Source organism: Salmo salar, chromosome 23, assembly GCF_965601325.2.
Source record: "Salmo salar chromosome 23, fSalSal1, whole genome shotgun sequence".
NCBI classification, from domain to species: Eukaryota; Metazoa; Chordata; class Actinopteri; order Salmoniformes; family Salmonidae; genus Salmo; species Salmo salar.
The window spans coordinates 46,400,001-46,427,269 of NC_138313.1; the positions used below are offsets into that span (position 1 = coordinate 46,400,001).

Below are 27,269 nucleotides of genomic sequence, written 5' to 3' on the forward strand. Positions count from 1 at the left end.
TACCACCACCACCACTACTACTACTATTACCACCACCACTACTACTACTATTACCACCACCACCACTACTACTACTACCACCACCACCACCACCTCTACCACTATCACCACCACCACCTCTACCACTATTACCACCACCACTACTACCACTATTTCCACCACCACTACTACTATTACCACCACCACCACTACCACTATTACCACCACCACCACTACCACTATTACCACCACCACTACTATTACCACCACCACTACCACTATTACCACCACCACTACTATTACCACCACCACCACTACTACTACTACAACTAGTATTACTATCACCACTACATCAACTCTACTACTACTACCATTACCACCACCTCTATTACTACTACCATTACCACCACCACCACTAATACTACTACTATTACCACCACCACTACTACTACCATTACCACCACCACCACCTCTACCACTATTACCATCACCACTACTACTACTATTACCACCACCACCACTACTACTACTATTACCACCACCACTACTACTACTATTACCACCACCACCACTACTACTACTACCACCACCACCTCTACCACTATTACCACCACCACTATTACCACCACCACTACTACCACTATTACCACCACCACCACCACTACCACTATTACCACCACCACTACTACTACTATTACCAACACCACCACCACTACCACTACCACCACTATTACCACCACCACTACCATTACCACCACCACCACTACTACTATTACCACCACCACCACTATTACCACCACCACTACTATTACCACCACCACCACCACTATTACCACCACCACTACTACTACTATTACCACCACTACTACAACTAGTATTACTATCACCACTACTACTATTACCACCAACTCTACTACTACTACCATTACCACCACCTCTACTACTACTACCATTACCACCACCACTACTACTACTACCATTACCACCACCACTACTACTACTACTACTATTACCACCACCACCATTACTACTACTACTATTACCACCACCCCCACTACTATGACCACCACCACCAACACTACTACTATTCACCACCACCACCACCTACTACTACTACTACTATTACCACCACCACTACCACTACTACCAACACTACTACTATTACCACCACCACTACTACTACTACTACTACTACTACCACCACCACCACCACCACTACTTACCACCACCCCCCTCTACTACTATTACCACCACCACTACTACTACCACTATTACCACCACCACCACCACTACTCACCACCACCACCACCACTACTACTACTATTACCACCACCACTACTACTACTATTACCACCACCACCACCACTACTACTATTACCACCACCACCACCACCACCACTACTACTATTACCACCACCACCACTACTACTACTACTATTATTACCACCACCAGCACCACCACTACCACTATTACCACCACCACTACTACTACGATTACCACCACCACCACCACCACCACTACTATTACCACCACCGCCACTACTATTACCACCACCACCACTACTACTACTACTACTACTACCACCACTAGTACTACTACTACTATTACCACCACCACCACTACTATTACCACCACCACCACCACCACTACTACTACTACTACTATTACCACCACCACTACCACCACCACCACCACTATTACCACCACCCCCTGTACTACTATTACCACCACCACCACTATTACTACTATTATGACCACCACCAACACTACTACTACTACTATTACCACCACCACCACTACTACTACTACTATTATTACCACCACCAGCACCACCACTACCACTATTACCACCACCACTACTACTACGATTACCACCACCACCACCACCACTACTATTACCACCACCGCCACTACTATTACCACCACCACCACTACTACTACTACTACTACTACCACCACTAGTACTACTACTACTATTACCACCACCACCACTACTATTACCACCACCACTACTACTACTACTACTATTACCACCACCACTACCACCACCACCACCACTATTACCACCACCCCCTGTACTACTATTACCACCACCACCACTATTACTACTATTATGACCACCACCAACACTACTACTACTCACTACTACTACTACTCCACCACCACCACCACCACTAGTACTACTACTACTACTACTATTACCACCACCACCACTAGTACTACTACTACTACTATTACCACCACCACCACCACCACCAGTACTACTACTACTATTACCACCACCACCACTACTACTACCATTACCACCACCACCACCACCACTACTACCATTACCACCACCACCACCACCTCTACCACTATTACCAACACCACTACTACTACTATTACCACCACCACCACCACTACTACTACTATTACCACCACTACCACCACTATTACCACCACCACCACCACCACCACTACTACAACTACTATTACTATCACCACTACTACTATTACTACCACCACTACTACTACTATTACCACCACCACCACCACTATTACCAACACCACTACTACTACTATTACCACCACCACCACCACCACTATTATTACCACCACCACCACCACTATTATTACCACCACCACTATTACCACCACCACTTATACCACTACCACCACCACTACTACTATTACCACCACCACCACTACTACTATTACCACCACCACTACTACTATTACCACCACCACCACCACCACCACTACTATTACCACCACCACCACCACCACCACCACTACTAGTATTACTACCACCACCACCACTACTATTACTACCACCACCACCACCACTACTACTATTACTACCACCACCACCACTTCCCTGTGGCTCAGTTGGTAGAGCATGGTGTGTGCAACACCAGGGTTGTGAGTTCGATTCCCACAGGGTGCCAGTACAAGAAAAAAAATGCATGAAATGAAATGTATTCATTCACTATTTTTATCCAGTCGCTCTGGATAAAAATGTACTACTATTACCACCACCACCACCACCACCACTACTACTATTACAACCACCACCACCACTATTACTGCCACCACTACTACTACTACTACTACTATTAGCACCACTACTACTACTATTACTACTACTACTACTGTTTCTTCCACTACTACTACTGCTTCTACTACTACTACATCTACTACTACTACTACTATTATTACCACCACTACAACTACTACTACTACTACTACTACTGCTACTACTACTACTACTACTACCACCACTAGAACTACTACTACTACTACTACTACCATTACTACCACTGCTACTACTACTGCTGCTGCTACTACTACCACACACACACGCACACACACACACCTACACCTACCTGCAGGTGGTGATGACAGAGCTGTTGAACCATTCAGGGCTCTCTCCGTCATCAGGCCGGTTTTCATCAGAGAACCCAGAGATGTTGAACACTGACAGACTATTGTTGATGTAGCCCTTCATAGAGAGATCGTTGCCAGGGCTGTAGGCATACATGTACACCAGCCGGGGAATCATGTCTGATGTGAAGGCTACAATGAAAGCCTGAGGGGTAGAAAAAGCGGGTTTAGATATTAAAATAACGTTACAAAAAAATATATAACTTTATAGATGGATTATAAGCACTGAATATAAGGAGAGTCCCATAGGTCAATGGGGCGGCAGGTAGCCTAGTGGTTAGGTAGGCTACTGGTTAGGTAGGCTAGTGGTTAGGTAGGCTACTGGTTAGGTAGGCTAGTGGTTAGGTAGGCTACTGGTTAGGTAGGCTACTGGTTAGGTAGGCTAGTGGTTAGGTAGGCTACTGGTTAGGTAGGCTAGTGGTTAGGTAGGCTAGTGGTTAGGTAGGCTAGTGGTTAGGTAGGCTACTGGTTAGGTAGGCTAGTGGTTAGGTAGGCTAGTGGTTAGGTAGGCTACTGGTTAGGTAGGCTACTGGTTAGGTAGGCTAGTGGTTAGGTAGGCTAGTGGTCAGGTAGGCTACTGGTTAGGTAGGCTAGTGGTTAGGTAGGCTAGTGGTCAGGTAGGCTAGTGGTTAGACTAGTAACCGGAAGGTTGCAAGATCAAATCCCCGAGCTGACAAGGTAAAAATCTGTCGTTCTGCCCCTGAACAAGGGAGTTAACCCACTGTTCCTAGGCCGTCATTGAAAATAAGAATTTGTTCTTAACTGACTTGCCTAGTCAAATAAAAAACACAAAAATCAAACAAGACTACAAGAACACGGCTTCTACTTGATTTTACTCTAATCTACAGAAGCAGGACTGCTATACTAACGTTAGTAACCACCGAGAGGACGAACACTTCGTTTGAGGTTCTCTTGACAGGCCCCTATGTTCAGGGCCTGTTTTAATCTACTCTACACTCCGCTGTACTCCACTGTACTCTACTCTCTACTCTACTCCACTGTACTCTACTCTCTACTCTACTCCACTGTACTGTACTCTCTACTCTACTGTACTCTCTACTCTACTGTACTCTCTACTGTACTCTACTCTACTGTACTCTCTACTGTACTCTACTCTACTCTACACTACACTATTCTACTGTACTCTACTCTACTGTACTTTACTCTCTATAATGTACTCTACTGTACTCTACACTATTCTACTGTACTCTACTCTACTCTAATGCACTCTCTACTCTACTGTACTCTCTACTCTACATTCTACTCTACTCTCTATAATGTACTCTACTGTACTCTACACTATTCTACTGTACTCTACACTATTCTACTGTACTCTACTCTACTCTAATGCCTACTCTACTCTACTCTACTGTACTCTCTACTCTACTGTACTCTACTCTACGCTACTGTACTCTACTCTCAACTCTAATGCACTCTCTACTCTACTGTACTCTCTACTCTACTGTACTCTCTACTCTACTGTACTCTACCTACTGTATTCTACTCTCTATTCTACCTACTGTACTCTACTCTCTACTCTACCTATGCTACTGTACTCTACCTACTCTACTGTACTGTACTCTACCTACTCTACTGTACTGTACTCTACTGTACTCTACTCTACTGTACTCTCCTCTACTGTACTCTACGCTACTGTACTCTACGCTACTGTACTCTACGCTACTGTACTCTACTCTACCTACACTACTCTACTGTACTCTACCTACTCTACTGTACTCTACTCTACTATCTACTCTACTGTACTCTACTGTACTCTCTACTCTACTGTACTCTACTGTACTCTACGCTACTGTACTCTACTCTCAACTCTAATGCACTCTCTACTCTACTGTACTCTCTACTCTACTGTACTCTCTACTCTACTGTACTCTACCTACTGTATTCTACTCTCTATTCTACCTACTGTACTCTACTCTCTACTCTACCTATGCTACTGTACTCTACCTACCTCGTACTGTACTGTACTGTACTCTACTGTACTCTACTGTACTCTCCTCTACTGTACTCTACGCTACTGTACTCTCCTCTCGACCTCGCCTGACTCTACGCTACTGTACTCTACGCTACTGTACTCTACTCTACCTACACTACTCTACTGTACTCTACCTACTCTACTGTACTCTACTCTACTATCTACTGTACGCTACTCTACTGTACTCTACCTACTCTACTGTACTCTACTCTCTACTACCTACACTACTCTACTGTACTGTACTCTACCTACTCTACTCTACTCTCTACTCTACTGTACTCTACCTACTCTACTGTACTCTACCTACTCTACTGTACTCTACTCTCTACTCTACTCTACTGTACTCTACCTACACTACTCTACTGTACCCTACTCTCTACTCTACCTACTGTACTGTACCTACTCTCTATTCTACTGTACTCTACTCTCTACTCTACCTACTGTACTGTACCTACTCTCTACCTACTGTACCCTACTCTCTACTCTACCTACTGTACTGTACCTACTCTCTACTCTACTGTACTCTACTCTACTCTACCTATTGTACTGTACCTACTCTCTACTCTACTGTACTCTACTCTACTCTACCTACTGTACTGTACCTACTCTACTCTCTACTGTACTCTACCTACTCTACTGTACTCTACTCTCTACTGTACTCTACCTACTCTACTGTACTCTATACTGTACTCTCTACTGTACTGTACTCTACCTACTCTACTCCACTCTACTTTACTCCACACTCTACTGTACTTTAGGACAGCCATACTCACGTTGGTGACGACTGAGAAGACGGCAACTCCGTTCAGTATTTCCTGCCAGGCTCCGATGCTGTGGGCTTTGGCCGCCACGGGCCGGCGGAACTGGGTGGTGAACTTCCAGGCGTCCACTCTAACTTCTATAATGTTGTTCAACAGCGCCAGCAGGGGGGCCAGAGGGAAGGAGGCCACGAACAGAGTGATGAAACCAAACTGGATCACTGTGTAGGAGAGGGGAGGAGACTATGATGGTGCGATACAGGGACACGGTGTCCTCTGAAGGAGAGCAGGATATCTTGCAATGAGTATTACATTTCTTTTAGAGGGTATGGCTGTTTCTCAATTCATGTTTCTACATTTCTTTAGATGGTATGGCTGTTTCTCAATTCATGTTTCTACATTTCTTTAGATGGTATGGCTGTTTCTCAATTCATGTTTCTACATTTCTTTAGAGGGTATGGGTGTTTCTCAATTAATGTTTCTACATTTTATGAAAGGGTAAGGCTGTTTCTCAATTCATGTTTCTACATTTCTTTAGATGGTATGGCTGTTTCTCAATTCATGTTTCTACATTTCTTTAGATGGTATGGCTGTTTCTCAATTCATGTTTCTACATTTCTTTAGAGGGTATGGGTGTTTCTCAATTAATGTTTCTACATTTTATGAAAGGGTAAGGCTGTTTCTCAATTCATGTTTCTACATTTCTTTAGATGGTATGGCTGTTTCTCAATTCATGTTTCTACATTTCTTTAGATGGTATGGCTGTTTCTCAATTAATGTTTCTACATTTCTTTAGAGGGTGTGGCTGTTTCTCAATTAATCTTTCCTCGATTTCTTGCACCCCCTACACTTTTCAAAACGCAAAAGCAGAAGATACAACGTCCCTCCCTCGGATCTCATCCTCCAAAACATTTTAATAAGAAGGTGAAGAGAGAAGATACGAGGAATCAAGGAAAGACTAATTGAGAAAGCGCCTACAGTGCATTCGGAAAGTTTTCAGACCCCTTGACTTTTTCCACATTTTGTTATGTTACAGCCTTATTCTAAAATGGATTCAATTGTTTTTTTCCCCTCCTCATTGTCTTGGATGTGTGCTTAAGGTCGGTGTCCTGTTGGAAGGTTAACCTTCACCCAAGTCCTGAGCAAGTTTTCATCAATTGATGTACTTTGCTCCATTCATCTTTCCTTCGATCCTGACTAGTCTCCCAGTCCCTGCAGATGAAAAACATCCCCACAGCATGATGCTGCCACCACCATGCTTCACAGTAGGGATGATGCCAGCTTTCCTCAAGACGTGACGCTTGGACTGGAGATGGGGCCGGAGGGGAGGGCTGCCGTCCTATCGGCTCTTAACCAACTGTGCTATTTTGTTTGTTTTTCATAACTCGTAACTCGTTTTGTACATAATGTTGCTGCTACCGTCTCTTATGACTAAAACCGCACTCAATGAGCTGTATGCCGCCATAAGCAAACAGGAAAATGCTCTCCATGACTGAGTCTGTAATACCAACATGTTTCAAGCGGACCACCATAGTCCCTGTGCCCAAGAACACTAAGGTAACCTGCCTAAATGACTACCGACCCGTAACACTCACGTCTGTAGCCATGAAATGCTTTGAAAGGCTGGTAATGGCTCACATCAACAGCATTATCACAGAAACCCTAGACCCACTCCAATTTGCATACCGCACCAACAGATCCACAGATGATGCAATCTCTATTGCACTCCACACTGTCCTTTCCCACCTGGACAAAAGGAACACCTACACCACCGTTCAAAAGTTTGATATCACTTAGAAGATTCCTTGTTTTTGAAAGAAAAGCAGCTTTTTGGTCCATTAAAATAACATAAAATTCATCAGAAATACAGTGTAGACATTGTTAATGTTGTAAATGACTATTGTAGCTGGTAATGGCGGATTTTTAATGGAATATCTACATAGGCGTACAGAGGCCCATTATCAGCAACCATCACTCCTGTGTTCCAATGGCACGTTGTATTAGCTAATCCAAGTTTATCATTTTAAAAGGCTAATTGATCATTAGAAAACCCTTTTGTAATTATGTTAGCACAGCTGACAACTGTTGTTCTGATTAAAGAAGCAATAAAACTGGCCTTCTTTAGACTAGTTGAGTATCTGGAGCATCAGTATTTGTGGGTTCGATTACAGGCTCAAAATGGCCTGAAACAAAGAACTTTCTTTTGAAACTCGTCAGTCTATTCTTGTTCAATATGATGTTATTTTAATAGACAAAAAAGTTGCTTTTCTTTCAAAAACAAGGACATTTATAAGTGACCCCAAACTTTTGAACGGTAATGTATGTGAGAATGATATTCATTGACTATAGCTCAGTGTTCAACACTATAGTACCCTCAAACCTCATCACTAAGCAAAGGACCCTGGGACTAAACACCTCCCTCTGCAACTGGATCCTGGACTTCCTGTCGGGCCGCCCCCAGGTAGTAAGGGTAAGTTACAACACATCCGCCACGCTGATCCTCAACACGGGGGCCCATCAGGGGTGTGTGATCAGTCCCCTCCTGTACTCCCTGTTCACTCATGACTGCACGGCAAGGCACGACTTCAACACCGTCATTAAGTTTGCTGATGACACAACAGTGGTAGGCCTGATCACCGAAAACACCGAGACAACCTATAGGGAGGAGGTCAGAGACCTGGCCGTGTGGTGCCAGGACAACAACCTCTCCCTCAACGTAATCAAGACAAAGGAGATGATTGTGGACTACAGGAAAAGGAGAACCGAGCATGCCCCCATTCTCATCGACGGGGCTGTAGTGGAGCAGGTTGAGAGCTTCAAGTTCCTTGGTATCCACATCAACAACAAACTAACATGGTCCAAGCACACCAAGACAGTCGTGAAGAGGGCACAACAAAACCTATTCCCCCTCAGGAGACTGAAATGATGTGGCATGGGTCCTCAGATCCTCAAAAGGTTTTACAGCTGCACCATCGAGAGCTTCCTGACGGGTTGCATCACTGCCTGGTATGGCAACTGCTCGGCCTCCGACAGCAAAGGCACTACAGAGGGTAGTGCATACGGCCCAGTACATCACCGGGGCCAAGCTTCCTGCCATCCAGGATCTCTACACCAGGCGGTGTCAGAGGAAGGCCCTAAAAATTGTCAAAGACTCCAGCCACCCTAGTCATAGACTGTTCTCTCTGCTACCGCACAGCAAGCGGTACCAGACCACCAAGTCTAGGTCCAAGAGGCTTCTAAACAGCTTCTACCCCCAAGCCATAAGACTCCTGAACACCTAATCAAATGGCTACCCAGACTATTTGCATTGCTCCCCCTCTTATATGCAGCTGTTCCTCACTGTTATTATCTATGCATAGCCACGTTAATAACCCTACCTGCATGTACATAATTACCTCAACACCGGTGCCCCCGCACATTGCCACATTGACTCTGTACCGGTACCCCCTGTATATAGCCCCACTATTGTTATTTACTGCTGCTCTTTAATTATTTGTTATTCTTATTTCTTACTTTTTTTGTTGGTATTTTCTTAAAACTGCATTGTTGGTAAAGGGCTTGTCAGTAAGCATTTCACTGTAAGGCATAACATTTGATTTGGCATTCAGGCCAAAAAGTTCAAGCTTGGTTTCATCAGACCTGATAATCTTGTTTCTCATGGTCTGAGTCCTTTAGGTGCCTTTTGGCAAACTCCAAGCGGGCTGTCATGTGCTTTTACTGAGGAGTGCCTTCCGTCTGGCCACTCTACCATAAAGGTCTGATTGGTGGAGCGCTGCAGAGATGGTTGTCCTTCTGGAAGGTTCTCCCATCTCCACAGAGGAACTCTGGAGCTCTGTCAGAGTGACCATTGGGTTCTTTGTCACCTCCCTGACCAAGGCCCTTCTCCCCCAGTTGCTCAGTTTGGCCGAGTCTTGGTGGTTCCAAACGTCTTCCATTTATGATGGAGGCCACTGTGTTCTTGGGGACCTTCAATGCCGCAGAATTTTTTTTGGTACCCTTCCCCAGATCTGTGCCTCGACACAATCCTGGCTCTGAGGTCTACAGACGATTCCTTCGACCCTATGCCTTGGTTTTTGCTCTGACATGCACTGTCAACTGTGGGACCTTATATAGACAGGTGTGCCTTTCCAAATCATGTCCAATCAATTGAATTTATCACAGGTGGACTCCAATTAAGCAGTAGAATCATCTCAAGGATGATCAATGGAAACAGGATGCACCTGAGCTCAATTTCGAGTCTCATAGCAAAGGGTCTGAATACTTATGTAAATAAGATATTTCTGTTTTTTATGTTTTATAAATGTGCAAACATTTATAAAAAAAAACTGGTTTTTGCTTTGTCATTATGGGGTAATGTGAGTAGATTTTGGCAAAGATTTTTTATTTATTTATCAATTTTAGAATAAGGCTGTAAAGTAACAAAATGTGGAAAAATTCAAGGTGTCTGAATACCTTCCGAATGCTCTGTATGTGTATTGGTCTGTGTGTCCCTGTCTGCAGTACTCACCCATCTCCAGGTACTCATAGAAAAGACCCAGATGGCTAAAGTTCTGCAGGTCGTGGTCCTGCTCCCAGCGGCTGTACAGGCTCTCAGGGTGGCTACGGGCTTTACGGCTCCCCCACCAGTTCAGTAGCCACCTGGAAGTATCAACACAGTGGTCAGAGGTACTGCTCTTTACATTTGTGAGGGACTAGAATGTATAGAAAACTAAAAAAGGGCAGAATCCTAAATTGACATCTGCATGCGAGACTCAAGTTTTAGCGCAAATCTTTCATTATTAACATCAATACATGATTTAAACTAAAGTCCAAAGTTAAGTCAGAGTAAAACACTTTTTAAGTTAGGTATTGGCCCCAAGATGACATGTTTACAGACCTTAGGTATGGTGACACTGTCAGAATGAATACTTACGGGACCAGAGCTTCCTGGATGTTACCCCACACCTGTTTGCCTGCCATCACTATGACCAGCTGAGTGGTCAGCTCAATGAGACAGCCACCAGGGTCACACTGAGGAAGGACAGAGGTCAGGTCCAGGTGTTCATCTTCCTCACAGCGGGCAATACTGGTTGCATGGTCAAGTTGTACTGGTTGTAATAAGGACATTTTGCTAACGTTGTTTTAGCAATCAGAAAAATATGTCTATCTGGTTGTAACCAGGATATCTGACTCGATAACAACCAAAATACGACGTTTTGACCATGTTATGAATTGGACGTCTTAAGCTGGTTGTAACAGAGACCAGTTGGTTATAATCTCGTTAGTAGACACTACCTCCTCGTTCCTCAGCTTGCTCCAGCCGAACATGTAGATGTAGTCTCCGGGACGGCCGACGAACTTCCCCTTGAAGAAGGCCACGTAGAAACAGGAAGAATAGTAGTTGACGAACTGGAAGAGGAACATCTTCACTGTCAGCTTGTTCTCGTACTCCAGGTGAGTCTTGGGGATCTCTGAGGAACAAAATCAACATTCACACCGAGGAGAGGCTACAATAAGGAATTGATCCGTCTATCGTAAATCAACATTCACACCGAGGAGAGGCTACAATAAGGAATTGATCCGTCTATCGTAAATCAACATTCACACCGAGGAGAGGCTACAATAAGGAATTAATCCGTCTATCGTAAATCAACATTCACACCGAGGAGAGGCTACAATAAGGAATTAATCCGTCTATCGTAAATCAACATTCACACCGAGGAGAGGCTACAATAAGGAATTAATCCGTCTATCGTAAATCAACATTCACACCGAGGAGAGGCTACAATAAGGAATTAATCCGTCTATCGTAAATCAACATTCACACCGAGGAGAGGCTACAATAAGGAATTAATCCGTCTATCGTAAATCAACATTCACACCGAGGAGAGGCTACAATAAGGAATTGATCCGTCTATCGTAAATCAACATTCACACCGAGGAGAGGCTACAATAAGGAATTAATCCGTCTATCGTAAATCAACATTCACACCGAGGAGAGGCTACAATAAGGAATTAATCCGTCTATCGTAAATCAACATTCACACCGAGGAGAGACTACAATAAGGAATTAATCCGTCTATCGTAAATTAACATTCGACTCACTAAAGCAGTGCTGCGATTGTCTTTTTAACGACGTCGTTCATATTTTCATGGTCAGGATGCAAACACAATTTTGGTATTGTCTTTTTAGCAACCAGAAATAAGTATTTATCTGTTTGTAAGCTGACTTAAAACAACAATTTTTCTCTCTGCTCTCTGTTAGCCATGCCTACATCTTACCAGTGATCCAGACGGCTACTCTCTATCTTACCCATGTCAGTGATCCAGATGGCTACTCTCTCATACATCACATTGAGGATCATGATGATGACGAAGTTGATACAGGAAGCGGTGACAGAGGTGGCGAGCTGAGGGGTGATGAGGGAGCCCACCATTTGGATGTTATTGGTGGGGCTGTCCTTCATGATGCTAGCAAACGCTGCGTACACCGCCAGACGGTACGCTATCACCCCGATGATACACGCTATGATCAGGGAGATCTGAGGCAGAGAAGGGGATTTGTGAAGAGAGGGCATAGGCGTGAGGGTGTACATAAGGGACAGATACAATTCAGGAAGTTGCGTGAAATTGAAATGAAACCAAATTGACTGAATTTGAAAAGGAAATGAGGCCAAAACCAGACATTTTACACGTACTAGTAGAATAGAAAAGGTTTCACACACAGACAAATCACCACCACATCAACACAGAATTAAATAGTAAAGAGTAAAAACAATACCATCTAAAAAAAAAACACTAAAGTATGATGCACATGCTTATAAAAAAATCATGCACATTCAGCACACAGTTTCTGATCCATAAATATTGTAAAAGTATCTCTCAATACTATTTCCAAACATTTTCTTTAATGTTCTGAGAAATATGGAAGATTTTTTGGTGAGGATAAGGAGTGATGATGATCATATGAAGAAGATACTGATGAAGAGGAAGGTGAGGAGAGGAAGAGGAGACAGGAGGAGGGAGAGGGGAAGAGGAGAAAGAGAAGAGTGTAGAGGAGACAGGAGGAGGGAGAGGAGGAGAGGGAGGAAGAGGAGAGGAAGAGGAGGAGACAGGATGGAAATAACAAGAAAAGGAGGACGAGAGGGAGGAGAAACTAGAAGAGGAGAGAGAGAAGGGAGATGAGAACAAGGAAGAGAGATGAGGAAGGAGGGAGCTTGAGAACAACGGAGGAGGAAGATGAGGAAGAGGGAGATGAGAACAAGGGAGATGAGAACAACGGAGGAGGAAGATGAGGGAGGAGGAAGATGAGAACAAGGGAGATGAGAACAACGGAGGAGGAAGATGAGGGAGGAGGAAGATGAGGAAGGAGGGAGCTTGAGAACAACGGAGGAGGAAGATGAGGAAGTAGGGAGCTTGAGAACAACGGAGGAGGGAGATGAGAACAAGGGAGATGAGAACAACGGAGGAGGAAGATGAGGGAGGAATAAGATGAGGAAGGAGGGAGCTTGAGAACAACGGAGGAGGAAGCTGAGGGAGCTTGAGAACAACGGAGGAGGGAGATGAGGGAGCTTGAGAACAACGGAGGAGGGAGATGAGGGAGCTTGAGAACAACGGAGGAGGGAGATGAGAACAACGGAGGAGGGAGATGAGGGAGCTTGAGAACAACGGAGGAGGGAGATGAGAACAACGGAGGAGGGAGATGAGGGAGCTTGAGAACAACGGAGGAGGGAGATGAGAACAACGGAGGAGGGAGATGAGGGAGGAATAAGATGAGGGAGGAGGGAGCTGAGAACAAGGGAGGAGGAAGATGAGGAAGAAGGGTGATGAGAACAAGGGAGGAGTAAGATGAGGGAGGAAGGAGGGAGATTAGAACAAGGGAGGAGGAAGATGAGGGAGGAGGGAGCTGAGAACAAGGGAGGAGGAAGATGAGGGAAGAGGGAGCTGAGAACAAGGGAGATGAGAACAATGGAGGAGGAAGATGAGGGAGGAGGGAGATTAGAACAAGGGAGGGGGAAGATGAGGGAGGAGGGGGCTGAGAACAAGGGAGGAGGGAGATGAGGGAGATGAGAACAAGGGAGGAGGAAGATGAGGGAGGAGGGAGATACAGAGTAGAGTATCATGAATAAATGCTCACCCAGAATATGACGGTGGCTCCAGACAGGAATGTACGAGCACACTGGGATTTTACAGGAAAGTATGGTTCCATCTCCTACAACACCGTAACCAAGCAAAGCAGGGACAACATGCACAGTCAGTCACCATGGTTACCATTCGGCTACTGGTGAAGACATGTCATACCAGAGTTGGGTTCAATTCCATTTCATTCAGTAAACTGAAATTCAGATTCCAGTTTTTCCTCATATAGGGTTAATTAATTTAAATGGAATGGACCCCCAACCCTGTGTCATACTTCGGACCTGTCCCCAGACCAGTTCACTGACCCACTGTAGCCCTTTCCTGGTGAATCCATGCTTTAATTAGCCAGGTCCCAGAGATAATCAACGTCTATGGTTCTGGTCATTGTCGTGACCGTGGATCACGGCATATGGCTCTACAGCAGAACCAGATCTGGACCACCAGGCTATGAAACACAACCACAACTCTGTTTTAGCTTTGGAACAGCAAGGTTTCCATGGTTCACCAGGTAAAACGCTGCAGTCAGCTTCAGACAACTTCCATCCAGGCGTGAGTAAGCAACACAAGCCAGGCCCGCCAAACAACTCCTGCCAAACCATCTCTCCACATCATAACAAACCGGCATTCCTCTTCCCTCTGTGCCAGTCTTACCCACAACACCACGGTGGCCCAACACAGGAGCACTTTGCCCACTAGATCAGCTGCCGTCCTGTCAAGGACCCACTCCTCCTCCTACAGTACAGTTACAGACAGGGGGGGTGAGGAGGTGGAGGATGAAGATGTGGAGGTTGAGGAGGTGGAGGATGAGGATGTGGAGGATGAAGATGTGGAGGGTGAGGATGGTGAAGATGTGGAGGGTGAAAATGTGGAGGGTGAGGATGTGGAGTGTAAAGATGTGGAGGGTGAGGAGGTGGAGGGTGAAGATGTGGAGGGTGAAGATGTGGAGGATGAAGATGTGGAGGATGAAGATGTGGAGGATGAGGAGGTGGAGGGTGAGGATGTGGAGGGTGAAGATGTGGAGGATGAAGATGTGGAGGGTGAGGATGTGGAGGGTGAGGATGTGGAGGGTGAAGAGGTGGAGGATGAAGATGTGGAGGGTGAGGATGTGGAGGGTGAGGATGTGGATGTGGATGATGAAGATGGTGAAGATGTGGAGGGTGAAGATGTGGAGGGTGAGGAGGAGAAGGGTAAAGCTGTGGAGGGTGAGGATGTGGAGGGTGAGGAGGTGAAGAGTGAAGATGTGGATGGTGAAAATGAGGAAGGTGAAGATGTGGAGGATGAAAATGTGGAGGATGAGGAGGATGAAGATGTGGAGGGTGAAGATGTGGAGGGTAAAGATGTGGAGGGTGAGGGGGTGAAGAGTGAAGATGTGGATGGTGAAAATGAGGAGGGTGAGGATGTGGAGGGTGAGGATGTGGAGGGTGAGGATGTGAAAATGTGGAGGGTGAAAATGTGGAGGGTGAAAATGTGGAAGGTGAGGGTGTGGAGGGAGAGGGTGTGGAGGGTTGATGATGTGGAGGGTGAGGAGGTGAAGCTTGAAGATGTGGATGATGAACATGGTGAGGATGTGGAGGATAACATGTGAGGATGTGGAGGGTGAAGATGTGGAGGGTGAAAATGTGGATGGTGAAGATGTAGAGGGAGAAGGGTAAAGGTGTGGAGGGTGAGGATGTGGAGATGTGGATGGTGAAAATGAGGAGGGTGAAAATGTGGAGGGTGAGGAGGATGAAGATGTGGAGGGTGAAAATGTGGAGGGTGAGGATGTGGAGGGAGAGGATGTGGAGGGAGAAAATGTGGAGGGAGAAGATGTGGAGGGAGAAAATGTGGAGGGAGAAAATGTGGAGGATGAAGATGTGGAGGGTGAGGATGTGGAGGGAGAATATGTGAGGATGTGGAGGGAGAAGATGTGAAGGGTGAGGATGTGGAGGGTGAGGGTGTGGAGGGAGAGGATGTGGAGGGAGAGGATGTGGAGGGAGAAGATGTGGAGGGAGAAGATGTGAGGATGTGGAGGGAGAGGATGTGGAGGGAGAAGATGTGGAGGGAGAAGATGTGGAGGGAGAGAATGTGGAGGGAGAGGATGTGGAGGGAGAAAATGTGGAGGGTGAGGATGTGGAGGGTGAGGATGTGGAAGGTGTAGATGTGAGGATGTGAAGGGTGAGGATGTGGAGGGAGAAGATGTGAAGGGTGAGGATGTGGAGGGTGAAGATGTGAGGATGTGGAGGGTGAGGATGTGGAGGGTGAAGATGTGAGGATGTGGAGGGTGAGGATGTGGAGGGAGAAGATGTGAGGATGTGGCGGGTGAAGATGTGGCGGGTGAAGATGTGGCGGGTGAAGATGTGAGGATGTGGAGGTTGAAGATGTGGAGGGTGAAGATGTGGAGGGTGAAGGTGTGGTGGGAGAAGATGTGGAGGGTGAGGAGGTGAAGCTTGAAGATGTGGATGATGAACATGGTGAGGATGTGGAGGAGGAAGATGTGGAGGGTGAGGATGTGGAGGATGAAGATGTGGAGTGTAAAGATGTGGAGGGTGAGGAGGTGAAGATGTGGAGGGTGAAAATGTGGAGGGAGAAGATGTGGAGGGGGAGGATGTGGAGGGACAGGATGTGGAGGGAGAAGATGTGAGGATGTGAAGGGTGAAGATGTGGAGGGAGAAGCTGTGGAGGGAGAGGATGTGGAGGGAGAGGATGTGGAGGGAGAGGATGTGGAGGGAGAAAATGTGGAGGATGAAGATGTGGAGGGAGAGGATGGGGAGGGAGAGAATGTGGAGGGAGAAGATGTGGAGGGAGAAGATGTGGAGGGAGAAGATGTGGAGGAGAGGATGTGGAGGGAGAATATGTGGAGGGAGAGAATGTGGAGGAGAGGATGTGGAGGAGAGGATGTGGTGGGAGGAGATGTGGAGGGAGAGGATGTGAAGGGTGAAGATGTGGAGGGAGAAGATTGAAGGGAGAAGATGTGGGGGGAGAGGGTGTGGAGGGAGAGAATGTGGAGGGAGAAGATGTGGAGGGAGAAGATGTGGAGGGAGAAGATGTGAGGATGTGGAGGGAGAGGATGTGGAGGGAGAAGATGTGGAGGGAGAAGATGTGGAGGGAGAGGATGTGGAGGGAGAAAATGTGGAGGGTGAGGATGTGGAGGGTGAGGATGTGGAAGGTAGAGATGTGAGGATGTGAAGGGTGAGGATGTGGAGGGAGAAGATGTGAAGGGTGAGGATGTGGAGGGTGAAGATGTGAGGATGTGGAGGGTGAGGATGTGGAGGGTGAAGATGTGAGGATGTGGCGGGTGAAGATGTGGCGGGTGAAGATGTGGAGGGTGAAGGTGTGAGGATGTGGAGTGTGAAGATGTGGAGGTTGAAGATGTGGAGGGTGAAGGTGTGGAGGGAGAAGGTGTGGAGGGAGAAGATGTGGAGGGTGAAGATGTGAGGATGTGGAGGGTGAAGATGTGGAGGGTGAGGATGTGGAGGGTGAAAATGTGAGGATGTGGAGGGTGAAGATGGGGCGGGAGGATGTTTTGGAGGGAGAGGATGTGAAGGGTGAGGATGTGGAGGGAGAAGATGTGAGGATGTGGAGGGTGAGGATGTGGAGGGTGAAGATGTGGAGGGTGAAGATGTGGATGGAGGGTGAAGATGAGGCGGGTGAAGATGTGGATGGAGGGAGAAGATGTGGAGGGTGAAGATGTGGATGGTGAGGATGTGGAGGGTGAAGATGTGAGGATGTGGAGGGTGAGGATGTGGAGGGTGAAGATGTGGAGGGTGAAGATGTGGAGGGTGAAGATGTGGATGGAGGGTGAAGATGTGAGGATGTGGAGGGTGAGGATGTGGAGGGTGAAGATGTGGAGGGTGAAGATGTGGATGGAGGGTGAAGATGTGAGGATGTGGTGGGTGAAGATGTGGAGGGTGAGGATGTGGCGGGTGAAAATGTGGAGGGTGAGGATGTGGAGGGTGAAGATGTGGAAGGTGTAGATGTGAGGATGTGGAGGGAGAAGATGTGAAGGGTGAGGATATGGAGGGTGAAGATGTGAGGATGTGGAGGGTGAGGATGTGGAGGGTGAAGATGTGAGGATGTGGAGGGTGAGGATGTGGAGGGAGAAGATGTGAGGATGTGGCGGGTGAAGATGTGGGGGGTGAAGATGTGGAGGGTGAGGATGTGGAGGGTGAAGATGTGAGGATGTGGAGGGTGATGATGTGGAGGGTGAAGATGTGAGGATGTGGAGGGTGAAGATGTGGAGGGTGAGGATGTGGAGGGTGAAGATGTGAGGATTTGGAGGGTGAAGATGTGGAGGGTGAGGATGTGGAGGGTGAAGATGTGAGGATGTGGAGGGTGAAAATGTGGCGGGAGGAGATGTGGAGGGAGAGGATGTGAAGGGTGAGGATGTGGAGGGAGAAGATGTGAGGATGTGGAGGGTGAAAATGTGGAGGGTGAAGATGTGGATGGAGGGTGAAGATGTGGCGGGTGAAGATGTGGATGGAGGGAGAAGATGTGGAGGGTGAAGATGTGGATGGTGAGGATGTGGAGGGTGAAAATGTGAGGATGTGGAGGGTGAGGATGTGGAGGGTGAAGATGTGGAGGGTGAAGATGTGGATGGAGGGTGAAGGTGTGATGATGTGGAGGGTGAGGATGTGGAGGGTGAAGATGTGGAGGGTGAAGATGTGGATGGAGGGTGAAGATGTGAGGATGTGGTGGGTGAAGATGTAGAGGGTGAGGATGTGGCGGGTGAAAATGTGGAGGGTGAAGATGTGGAGGGTGAGGATGTGGATGGAGGGTGAAAATGTGGAGGGTGAAGATGTGGAGGGTGAGGATGTGGATGGAGAGTGAGGATGTGGCGGGTGAAAATGTGGATGGAGGATGAAGATGTGGAGGGTGAGGATGTGGATGGAGGGTGAGGATGTGGCGGGTGAAAATGTGGATGGAGGATGAAGTTGTGGAGGGTGAAGATGTGGATGGAGGGTGAAAATGTGGAGGGTGAAGATGTGAGGATGTGGCGGGTGAAGATGTGGAGGGTGAAAATGTGGCGGGTGAAGTTGTGGATGGAGGGTGAAGGTGTGGAGGGTGAAAATGTGGAGGGTGAAGTTGTGGAGGGTGAAAATGTGGATGGAGGGTGAGGATGTGGAGGGTGAAGATGTGGATGGAGGGTGAAGATGTGGATGGAGGGTGAGGATGTGGAGGGTGAAGATGTGGATGGAGGGTGAAGATGTGGATGGAGGGTGAGGATGTGGAGGGTGAAGATGTGGATGGAGGGTGAGGATGTGGAGGGTGAAGATGTGGATGGAGGGTGAAAATGTGGAGGGTGAAGATGTGAGGATGTGGAGGGTGAGGATGTGGATGGAGGGTGAGGATGTGGAGGGTGAGGATGTGGAGGGTGAAGATGTGGAGGGTGAAGATGTGGATGGAGGGTGAAGATGTGGAGGGAGGGTGAAGATGTGGAGGGAGGGTGAAGATGTGGAGGGAGAGTGAAGATGTGGATGGAGGGTGAAGATGTCGAGGGAGGGTGAAGATGTGGATGGAGGGTGAAGTAACAGCCCTCTTTATCCATGTCCTACTTGTCTTTTAACAGTTTGTCTAAGCCTCTAAATTACTCAAGCTTCATCGGCAATGTTGTTTGTAGCCAAATCCAGACATAAACATATGTATCTAGAATATAAACTGTAGTGCAATAGAAAATCACACTGTATTATTTGTATAGCGTTCAACAATGTAATGCACAGAAACAATATGGTAACACAAGCCCCTGTGTATGGTAACACGAGCCCCTAACCCTAACCCAGTGTTATGATGCAGGTAAGTGATGGTAACACAAGCACCTGTGTGACAGGGTTGAGTCTACGGCTGGTACACTTGATCTCGTACTCTGGTCGTAACCCTAACACCACGCTAAACCCTAACCCCTAAACCTAACCCCTAACCCAGTGTTATGATGCAGGTAAGTGATGGTAACACAAGCACCTGTGTGACGGGGTTGAGTCTACGGCTGGTACACTTGATCTCGTACTCTGGTCGTAGTTGAAGCTGCTGCTGCTCTTCCTCAAAGTCCACCAGGTCCCACTCATACTCCAGCCGGGCCTGCCGACGCTTCCAGAACTCCAGGAACAGAGTCACTGCAAAAGGACAGGATGAGGAGACAAGAGTTAGGCCAAAAGGAGACTCTGTGGAAAGGCTTGGTAGAACTGAATTTTTTTACTAGCAATAGTTTAGCATTGTGTTAGATATCACTCATCCCTTCAGTGTCCGCTATATTCAGTAGGAATTCACCCACATGACAGAGCATTCATACAGATGAGGCTGTAGGCTGGGTACACTCTCCGCGTCATACGTTTGGCGAAAGGTCGCTGGTTCAAATCCCTGAGCCGACTAGGTGGAAAAATATGCCGATGTGCCCTTGAGCAAGGCACTTAACCCTAATCGCTGCTGTAAGTGACTAAAATGTAAAACATGTAACTGTAAACAGGTCCTGACTTCAGGCTAGAGAGGCTCCGCTGTTATAAAGTACAATAGTACTCCAAGAGAATGTCTGTTTTCCAGTTGTAGCTATGGGCAGCTGCCACTAGGGGCTACTCAGGTCTAGTCATGCACAGTTACAGTACTCAGTGCCTGTCACTTACCCCAAATCCCCATGAATATGGCAAAGAAAACTGTCCCCACATTGTCAAACATATGCGATTGCTGAAAGAAGAAAAAACAGTAAGTTCATAGATAAAATAACATGTCTTAAAAAGAGAAAAACCAGAGTAAGTTCATAGATAAAATAACATGTCTTAAAAACAGAAAAACCAGAGTAAGTTCATAGATAAAATAACATGTCTTAAAAACAGAAAAACCAGAGTAAGTTCATAGATAAAATAACATGTCTTAAAAACAGAAAAACCAGAGTAAGTTCATAGATAAAATAACATGTCTTAAAAACAGAAAAACCAGAGTAAGTTCATAGATAAAATAACATGTCTTAAAAACAGAAAAACCAGAGTAAGTTCATAGATAAAATAACATGTCTTAAAAACAGAAAAACCAGAGTAAGTTCATAGATAAAATAACATGTCTTAAAAGAAGAATTTGTAAGTCGCTCTGGATAAGAGCGTCTGCTAAATGACTTAAATGTAAATGTAAGAAAACATAAGGATCGAAAACTATGTGTATACAAAATGAACAAATTTAAATTTTTAAATTTTTACTATGATTATTATTTGTTAGATTTAATCTTTATTTAACTAGGCAAGTCAGTTAAGAACAAATTCTTATTTACAATGATGGCCTACCCCGGTCAAACCCAGACGACACTGGGCCAATTGTGCGCCGCCTTAAGGAACTCCAAATCACGGCCGGTTGTGATATCAATCAATCAATCAATCAATCAATCAATCAATCAATCAATCAAATGCATTTATAAACCAATTTTTACATCAACGGATGTAGTGCTATACAGAAGTGCTATACAGAAACCCAGCCTAAAACCCCAAACAGCAAGCAATGCAGATGTAGAAGCAGCCTGGATGCGAACCAGAGATGCAGTGCCTTAAACCGCTGCGCCACTCGGGAGCCCTAAAACAATGATCATCTTTATATCTTTATAGCGCAAAGCCTTGGTGTACGTCTTACCCAGGACGAGTTACACGTTGAGTTGAGCTTCCAGTAGCCACACGTCTTATCACACAGCGGACACATGATAATGTTGCCTCCAATCTCCTCACTGCAGATTTCTTTACTGAAACAACGAAGAATGATGGAGAATGACATAAAGAGATTTCAAAGCAATCTAAATGATAGCGTCACGATGTCATGATTTACACTACCGGTCAAAGGTTTTACAACAACTACTCAATCAAAACATTTTTAAATTTTTTATTATTTTCTACATTGTAGAATAATAGTGAAGACATCAGAACTCTGAAATAACACATATGGAATCATGTAGGAACCAAAAAGTGTTAAATCAAAATATTTATTTATTTATTTGAGATTCTTCTAATAGCCACTCTTTGCCTTGATGACAGCTTTGCACACTCTTGGAATTCTCACAACCAGCTTCATGAAGTAGTCACCTGGAATGTATTTCAATTAACAGGTGTACCTTCTTAAAAGTTAATTTGTGGAATTTCTTTCCTGGTGATCAGTTGTGTTGTGACAAGGTGGGTTGGTGGGGGGGGGGGGGGGGTACAGAAGATAACCCTATTTGGTAAAAGACCAAGTCCATATAATGGGAAGAACATCTCAAATAAGCAAAGAGAAACGACAGTCCATCATTACTTTAAGACATGAAGGTCAGTAAATACGGAACATTTCAATAACTTTGAACGTTTCTGCAAGCGCAGTCGCAAAAACCATCAAGTGCTATGATGAAACTGGCTCTCATGAGGACCACCACAGGATAGGAAGGCCCAGAGTTACCACTGCTGCAGAGGACAAGTTCATTAGAGTTACCAGCCTCAGAAATTGCAGGACAAATAAATGCTTCACAGAGTTCAAGTAATAGACACATCTCAACATCAACTGTTCAGAGGAGACTGTGTGAATCAGGCCTTCATGGTCGAATTGCTGCAAAGAAACCACTACTAAAGGACACCAATAAAAAGAAGAGACTTGCTTGGGCCAAGAAACACGAGCAATGAACATTAGACTGGTGGAAATTTGTACTTTGGTCTGGAGTCCAAATTTGAAAGTTTTGGTTCCAACCGCCGTGTCTTTGAGACGTGGTGTGGGTGAGCGGATGATCTCCGCATGTGTATTTCCCACCATAAACCATGGAAGTGGTGGTGTTATGGTGTGGGGGTGCTTTGCTGGTGACACTGTCTGTGATTTATTTACAATTCAAGGCACACTTAACCAGCATGGCTACCACAGTATTCTGCAGCGATACGCCATCCTATCTGGTTTGGGCTTAGTGGGACTATCATTTGCTTTTCAGCAGGACAATGATCCAACACTCCTCCAGGCTGTGTAAGGGCTATTTTTACCAAGAAGAAGAGTGATGGAGTGCTATATAAGATGACCTGGCCTCCACAATCACCCGACCTCAACCCAGTTCAGATGGTTTGGGATAAGTTGAACCGCAAAGTGAAGGAAAAGCAGCCAACAAGTGCTCAGCATATGTGGGAACTCCTTCAAGACGGTTGGAAAAGCATTCCAGGTGAAGCTGGCAGAGGTGTGGACTCAAGTCACATGACTTGAACTCGAGTCAGACTCGAGTAACAAATATGATGACTTGCAAACCTCTGACTTTAACGTCAATGACTCGTGACTTGACTTGGACTTGAGCCTTATGACTCGACCTGACTTGATACCCTCCCCAAGCCCAAATATTAAAAATGATGCTATTAAAAAAAGTGTGCAGCGCATCAACTCTTCATTTAACGGATTACAGTTTGAATCGGACAGCAGCCAATCAAATTGTGCGTGGCAGTGCAGAGGAACTTCAGCGGGTGAATTCAGATTGAGCCCTTGGAATGATGATACCCCAAATTATTATTTTCGGATATAAAGACGACCCTGTATCAACAAAAAACGTATTGCAACTTGCAAAACATGCGGGAAGAAAATTACAGACGGAGGCGAAACAATTTCCAACTTTGTTCAACATTTGAAGCTGCACAAAGAACGGTAAGTCGTGGCTAATATAGCCTACAGCGATCCATCACACGAGGTTGTGTGTTTATGAGTGTGTGTAACTTGTTTCATGGGTTTCTTTTTGCTGGCTTGTGATGTCTGGAGCCTGTATTGTTATGTGCGCTCCTCACTGCTTGCCTAGATTAGACTTGCAGATTGACTCGCCACCACGTTTGGAGCTGGAAAAGATCAAATGGTTGTGTACTCTCTGCTGATTACGGCGAGTGCTTGAACCTCTGATTGTGTTTATGCTTCACACAAATCCCACCATCCCCCTCTCTGCTGTCCTCCCCAGTTTTGAGCTTTCTCCATTGATAATGAATGAAGAACGGCGGCTTATTTCATCTGAGGCACCGCATTCAGATACAGTTTTCCAGATAGAAATGCAATATATAGATCTGCACTCGATTCTCTATTCTACACGGCAAAGGCTGTTGTAGGTGATGTATTTCTATGCAACCACCCCACACGACCCGACCCAGCCTACCACGCCTCTCCCGCTGTCACAGAGAGAGAGAGGGAGGGGGGGTCTTTCTCATGGCTACCCATGTATTTCCATGGAAATAGAAAGTTTATTTGGAAAGTAATAAATATATAGATATTTTTAAAAGCATTCATGATGTGCGTAAATGTAATATACTAACTATTACTCTTGTTAAAAATATGAAATGGTATTACATTTGGTGAAGAGCACATGACTTGTTTAGAACTCGAAACTCAAAGTTTAGGACTTGAGACTTGACTTGATACTTGACGGTCTTTGTCTTGAGACTTGACCCGGACTTGAGTGCTAAGACTTGAGACTTACTTGTGACTTGTAAAACAATGACTTGGTCCCACCTCTGGAAGCTGGTTTGAGAGAATGCCAAAAGTGTGCAAAGCTGTCATCAAGGCAAAGGATGGCTATTTGAAGAATCTCAAATATAAAATATATTTTGATTTAACACTTTTTTTGGTTACTACATGATTCCATATGTGTTATTTCATACAGTTTTTGATGTCTTCACTATTATTCTACAAATGTAGAAAATATTTTAAAAAATAAAGAAAAACCCTTGAATGAGTAGGTGTTATAAAACTTTTGACCGGTAGTGTAGGTCTAACTGTATCAAAACATATGAGCTACATTCTTAGCCACCTTAGCTAGAATTATTAGTCAGTCCCAATCATTGAACGTATCAATCTGACAACGTACAAATGTATAGTAATTACACTAGATACAGCTTACACCAACAATCCTCTCAGATCAACAGGATTGGGGATAGGAGAATAGGCGCTAAGGGCTACACAAGGGGGATAGGAGCTAGGGGCTACACAACACAAATGTAAGGGGCTAGTGGCTAGGGGTTGAATTGGGATTCAGGGGCCCTCACCTCCAGATGTTATCATCGAAGGTGAACAATCCATAGAGAAAACAGATCAGGCCTACTACCGCAGCGAAGAACAGCATCTCAGTGTAGAAACCCAACCAGGCAAAGTAGATCCCAATCTTCTCCCCGTAATACTTCCTGTTATGGGAAATACAACACAACCAATCAAACATCTTCTCCACGTAATAGTTCCTGTTTTGGGAAATACAACACAATCAATCAAACAACAACAAGCAGGTTGTGAACTCCAGGTCAGGTCTATCTAGTGTCTAAAAATAATGGCCAGACGCAGTTACAGTTAATGACCTGGGCACTGCAGTTCACTTTTAAAGGTGAATTCAGCTTGCAGAGCTTACAGCAATCAAGCTCTCTGGAAATATACTGTAAGGTCTGTCACTGTACGTAGGGGGTTCGTGTATGTTGGATTATTTAACGGGTGGGTCTAATCCTGTGGCTCAGTTGGTAGAGCATGGTGTGTGCAACACCAGGGTTGTGGGTTTGATTCCCACGGGGGGCCAGTACAAAAACAAACAAAAAAATGCATGAATGAAATGTATGAAATGAAATGTATGCATTCACTACTGTAAGTCGCTCTGGGTAAGAGCGTCTGCTAAATGACTAAAATGTAAATGTAAAAATGAATGCTGATTGGTTAAAGCCTCATTCCAGCCGGTGTCTATTCCACAAGTTACCACCTGCTAAATCTATGAAGTTAAAATGCCTATTTACTCTGTTCCATCTGACTGCGCAATCCACTGTCTCATCAGCCCAACCAGGCAATTTATAAACTTGATCTCCACTATAAAAAGCATCTAGACATTATCTCACATTTCTTTTAGACTAATATTTAGTTTTCAACAGCAGAGATTTATATCAACCTTGCTGTCTGTCTCTCCGACATTTGCAACAATGTTTCAATACTCAAATTCGATCTCCCGCTGTCCCATAGTAATGAACGTGTCGGGAGTCGGGATGAGAAAAAAAATCGAATCAAATGTTATTTGTCACATGCGCAGAATACAACAGGTGTAGAACCTTACAGTAAAATGCTTACTTACAAGCCCTTAACCAACAATGCAGTTTTAAGAAAATAATAAGTGATAAGAAAGTATTTACTAAATAAACTGACATAAACAATAAATAAATAAAATGAATAATGAAATAAAGAAGAAAATAGAAAAATAACAAATAATTAAGGAGCAACAATAAATTAACAGTAGTGAGGCTATAGACAGGGGGTACTGGTACAGAGTCAATGTGCGGGGGCACTGGTTAGTCGAGGTAATTGAGGTAATATGTACATGTACATATTACACGGTTGAAATGCTTGGAACTTAGAACCTCAACACGAGGTGAAGAAAATAACTCACCTCCCAGACTAGACCAGAACATCGCCAGGCTGCAGCTGCGTGTGTAAAGTGGGTCAAACCGTGACTATCAACACGAGGTGGAGAGAGGAGAAAACCCCCCTCTCGGACATTCACTGGTACGACTGATTAGCTGTAATATGTTGTGTTAGTCCGCTAGGGACCCTTTTCTCATGTGTTAAGTGTGTATGTTTATTCTGCAGATCCAAGAAGGTTACGACTGTTCAGAATGATGATATGATAAGAGGTAATGATTAATACGTTGACTGTTTTATGGATGGGATATGTAAAGACCTTTAGAGTTTAATTTGGGAGATGGTAACTATTTAAACAACTGCTCTCGTGGTGCCCCAAATTCGTTATGAGTTAATTGTTACCTGATTAGTTTAATCAGGTAACAATTAAACATAGTTAGTTGATTCAATAAGTAACAGTCATCAGATTAATGAAAGTAAAGTCACGACAAAAGCGGCAGCTCTACCATTTAGCTCAGGGCGGATGTTGCCTGTAATCCATGGCTTCTGGTCACTGTGGGGACTAGGTCATCGATGCACTTATTGATGAAGCCAGTGACTGATGTGGTGTACTCCTCAATGCCATCGGAAGAATCCCAGAACATATTCCAGTCTGTGCTAGCAAAACAAGTCTTGTAGTTTAGCATCTGCTTCGTCT

At 45.1% G+C, this 27,269-nt stretch overlaps 1 protein-coding gene across 4 annotated transcripts in view; it reads right to left on the reverse strand.

Moving 5' to 3' along the window:
* ano5a (anoctamin 5a) overlaps window positions 1-27,269 on the reverse strand; it is an 86,978-nt gene that overhangs the window by 10,671 nt on the left and 49,038 nt on the right. For 3 of the 4 annotated variants that reach the window (XR_014382365.1, XM_045706230.2, XM_082968182.1), the window contains exons 9-19: window positions 25,234-25,368; window positions 21,857-21,962; window positions 20,866-20,926; window positions 20,210-20,361; window positions 14,927-15,007; window positions 12,450-12,678; window positions 11,432-11,607; window positions 11,070-11,167; window positions 10,665-10,795; window positions 6,173-6,378; window positions 3,349-3,551 (exon numbers count right to left, since the gene is read on the reverse strand). Coding sequence is in view for 3 of the 4 variants with exons in the window: in XM_045706230.2 (XP_045562186.1) it covers window positions 3,349-3,551; window positions 6,173-6,378; window positions 10,665-10,795; window positions 11,070-11,167; window positions 11,432-11,607; window positions 12,450-12,678; window positions 14,927-15,007; window positions 20,210-20,361; window positions 20,866-20,926; window positions 21,857-21,962; window positions 25,234-25,368 (1,578 nt within the window). In the remaining variant the exon portion in view is untranslated. Of the gene's footprint in view, window positions 1-3,348; window positions 3,552-6,172; window positions 6,379-10,664; window positions 10,796-11,069; window positions 11,168-11,431; window positions 11,608-12,449; window positions 12,679-14,273; window positions 14,349-14,926; window positions 15,008-20,209; window positions 20,362-20,865; window positions 20,927-21,856; window positions 21,963-25,233; window positions 25,369-27,269 lie in introns of all 4 variants that reach the window. The other variant, XM_045706231.2, reaches the window with a different exon arrangement.